At 40.7% G+C, this 3,522-nt stretch overlaps 1 protein-coding gene across 3 annotated transcripts; it reads right to left on the bottom strand.

The window, feature by feature from the left end:
* Positions 1-319: 319 nt before the first annotated feature.
* Positions 320-3,050, bottom strand: LOC129746209 (glutactin-like). Of its 3 annotated transcripts, none has more exons than XM_055739769.1 (7): positions 2,852-3,050; positions 2,494-2,693; positions 2,282-2,434; positions 1,546-2,007; positions 1,019-1,480; positions 624-960; positions 320-568 (listed from the first exon to the last, which is right to left on the bottom strand). In XM_055739769.1, exons 2-7 carry the CDS (start codon positions 2,665-2,667, stop codon positions 453-455), a joined length of 1,704 nt encoding a protein of 567 aa, XP_055595744.1. In that variant the 5' UTR covers positions 2,668-2,693; positions 2,852-3,050; the 3' UTR covers positions 320-452. The 3 variants fall into 3 exon arrangements, with proteins under 3 accessions (XP_055595744.1, XP_055595745.1, XP_055595743.1); XM_055739770.1 differs by having other exon boundaries at positions 2,494-2,681; XM_055739768.1 differs by lacking the exon at positions 2,852-3,050 and having other exon boundaries at positions 2,494-2,831.
* Between the last annotated feature and the right edge of the window lie 472 nt (positions 3,051-3,522).

The following is a 3,522-nucleotide window of genomic DNA, read 5'->3' as shown; positions in this document are numbered from 1 at the left end:
TTTTGGATGAGTACTACTCAACGACACGTATCCTAAAGTAGGTACGATCGCATTTCACTTCAGATAGCAAACTCGTGAGAGGCAGAACCAAACCAAAGTTAAACAAATATATAATAAGCCCCTCTCAACATTCTTAACTTCTCTCAGAGTAGATAACTGAAAAAGTTACGCGCTTAAGAAATTGAGGCTACCGAGTGCTGCGAAGATTGCAGGTTCCAAAGTAACCTTTCGGAATGTCGGATTAAACTTAACTAAAAAACGCAACTATTTTCATAGTGTTATCGGTTATTTCGCCATGCCGTCAATTTTAAATAATAAAATAAATTTTACGAACTTTTATGTTGGATTGGTGATAAAATATAACTAACTTCCATCCGTATCCCATGTTTGTATAATTCTAATGATCAACATAAACAATCACTATTTAAAATTCAGTTCTAACAGCTGATTCGTTACTCAATGTCCTTGCCTGTCCTTCGTTTTTCGTTACTTGCAACGGTGAATTCTTCATAAAAGTTTGCCCCAATGCTGCAGTGCTCATTAATATGTAGATAAGGGCCTGCGAAACCTGCGCATTAGAACAGAATTAGTAAGATTGGGAATAAATGCCTTGTATAACTCACCTTTCATGGAAGGCCACTCAACGTCAGTTAGAAGTTCGCTATGGGGTACTCCGGTCCTGGCGAAACTGGTCCACAAGTCCACCATCAATCGAGACATTTTGGTGTCCTTTTCATTTAGCTGTGGTTCTCCGGGTGGATACGGAAACAGGTACTGCATATCATCAGAATGATGAACACCTCCCTTAAAAGGGTAATGCGAAGTGTCTGCCCCATAACCGAAACGAGTCTTCTCGCCCTGGTAATCGAAGGAGTACAAGAATGTCCGCTCCGGGTTCACTTTACCATTGGCCTGAGCCTCCCGAAGCAGAGGTGCTTTGATCAAAATGGTGCCGGCAATCTTGAAATAAATAAATCTAATTACAAGGGAAAGTTATGATAAAATGATGCTGACATACATCTGTCAATCCTGCGGTTAGATTTTCAAATTTTCCACTGGCCAACTGCTCCGGGCCAAATAACGAAACAGTCTCGAACGAAGCTAAAGTGCCAGTAGAATCGTCGACTCCGAGCAACTTATTGACACTATCCAACAGATGGAACTTGATGAAATCTGGATCGTCTAGTTTCCCTTGCTTCGAGCATAAATCGTAAATACTTGGAAGCAGGAAAGTTCCATCATGTTTGGTCACACCGGCCATCATAGGAATGTTGGGACGAACATTTCCCTTTTTGATTCGATCCCAGGGTTTCTCGGGCAAAAATCCATGGAAGTCACCCACCGTGAGCCGATATCCTCCCACACCAGCTAATCCTTTCTCACGGGTGGCATTGGTTTTGTGTTCGATGAAACTTCGTAATAGATGCCAAATGTCCATTTCTCGGAGGCACTTTTCAACTTCCTGGAGAGGCATTGTGGTCTAAAATAGATTAATTTTCAATGTTAGAGTTAACTGTTATTCTAGAAAGTTTAATTTGAGTCTACCTTTTCAGATGTGGAAGCATTTGGATTACATCCGGCAATTTTGGCTATTTCAACGACATGCCCAATTGGGTCATTATCCCACACCCAGGGCGAACTCGAGCCAGCGGATTGCAGTATTACTTTGTGAAACAATCCGTCCGGTACCAGTGGACTGTACAGCAAAGCCGACACTGCAGCGGCACCAGCCGATTGTCCAAAAATGGTCACATTGTCAGAGTCTCCACCGAAGGCAGCAATATTATCATGAACCCACTCGAGAGCCAGTTTGATGTCTAATAAACCGGCATTGCCAGGCATCTGTTCGGTTTTAAGCGAAAAGAATCCCAACGGTCCCAAGCGATACTGAATCACCACCAGGACGATGTCTTTCTCCATCAAAAATTCCGGGGTTTTGTTCGAACCCGATCCCTCGTAAAATCCTCCTCCATGGATGAAAAACATTACCGGTTTTTTGCCAGTGAGCTGTTGAAGAAAATTTTACTTAATAGTTAAACTGCTATAAATAGTTCCTTGAAAGGAATCAAGACACCATCGAAAGTTCAAACGGTTCAAACCACGTTATTTTTCTATTCAGCACAGAGCCTAACAGTTAAATAAGTATGTAGAAGTAACTTCATCCAACGTTAAATCTTATTTCAAGATTTTGATTAAATGAAATTGATTCTTACTAGAAGTTTTTTTTAAACGATGGAACCGATGCCGCTATTAATAAAACAAGAAAAAAAAATTCACTTACCTCATGAGTAAACACAGATAAGGTCAAGCAATCCTCCAAATCCGGAGCGTATTGCTTAGCCGAGAACATCGAAATCAGCTTTAGCTGAGGGCAAGGCAACCCGTAACGAGACACATCCCTCACGCCTTCCCATGGTAGAGCTTTTCTGGGTGCCTGAAAGCGAATAAAGATTAACATTAAAAACCTTACATTATTAAACACATCGAACCTACCTTGAATCGGAATTCCCCGGCCGTACTTTCTCCATATTTGATGGACAAGAACTGTAGAATCGTTCGGCCGGTAAACGCACTCGAAATAGTTGAGCCGCGAAGGGTTCCCAGGTTGGTCAAATTCACCACCGGATCGTCTTGTTCCACAACGGGAGCACCTAGCGTCGTAGCCATGATAGCTAAAACAACTAAAGCCGGCACTGATAAAAGATAAGCTATCGTCATTTTGCGAATCACATAAATAATATAGGTCCGGTTGGTCCGGTCATAAGATCAGCTTCAAGTTTGAGAATTCTGAGCATCTACTTTAACCGGAGAACAGAACCTTACGATCTTACTAATGCAAATAAACTCTCACCTTTCTTTTAATCTGCGGAAGAGATCGATGGATGAGAACAACACTGACAATTTGTTGCTGTGATTTGGTGAACTTTTGTTTTATGTTTCGGTCATCACTCTCCTTTACACTTTCTAGATGCGAGCTTTGCTCGAACGTCTCACGTGAAATCTACCAACAAGCGCCAAGCGCGTAAACTGGTTTCTTTCTGGAGTGAAATTGCGCGATTGTATTGGGCACCATCGCTCATGCAAAGTAAAGAGATATTACTTGAAGGTAGTTAAGAAAGAAAATCGTAACAAGTTCTATTTATTTCTAATTAACACGATAGTCAAAGCGGTGATGAAGATCAGAAAAGCATAATTTATGTCTGCATGTAATTCATTTTGGGTACTGAAAGAAAGCGCCTGAATCCATACTTCACAAATGATTCGCAAAAGCTGTACTCAAAGCACCAGTTAATATTGACGCCTGTGCTTAGGCAAAGCATAGATTTCGAAAAAAAAAAAGAAACGTCACATTTGCATAAGCAATTTTACATCACAATAATGCTATTGAATCGATTTAAAAAAAAAACACACACACACAATTTGCTTTTATTATTTTCAATTTGGAGAAAAACAATTTAAGTGCCTTCTCGGAGGTCAACGGATAGCACTTTTATATTATTTACTAGCAGACCCGGTAAACTT

This window comes from Uranotaenia lowii, chromosome 2, assembly GCF_029784155.1.
Source record: "Uranotaenia lowii strain MFRU-FL chromosome 2, ASM2978415v1, whole genome shotgun sequence".
Classification (NCBI taxonomy): domain Eukaryota; kingdom Metazoa; phylum Arthropoda; class Insecta; order Diptera; family Culicidae; genus Uranotaenia; species Uranotaenia lowii.
This window is presented reverse-complemented; position numbering and strand designations above follow the sequence as displayed.

Bases quoted from the DNA above. Each gene is read 5' to 3' on its own strand.
- LOC129746209 (XM_055739768.1), bottom strand. From the start codon at position 2,718: ATGACGATAGCTTATCTTTTATCAGTGCCGGCTTTAGTTGTTTTAGCT. The intron at 1,481-1,545 runs GTAGACTCAAAT...AATCTATTTTAG, and splicing joins ATGCTTCCACATCTGAAAAG to ACCACAATGCCTCTCCAGGA. The intron at 569-623 runs GTGAGTTATACA...TCTAATGCGCAG, and splicing joins TGAGTGGCCTTCCATGAAAG to GTTTCGCAGGCCCTTATCTA.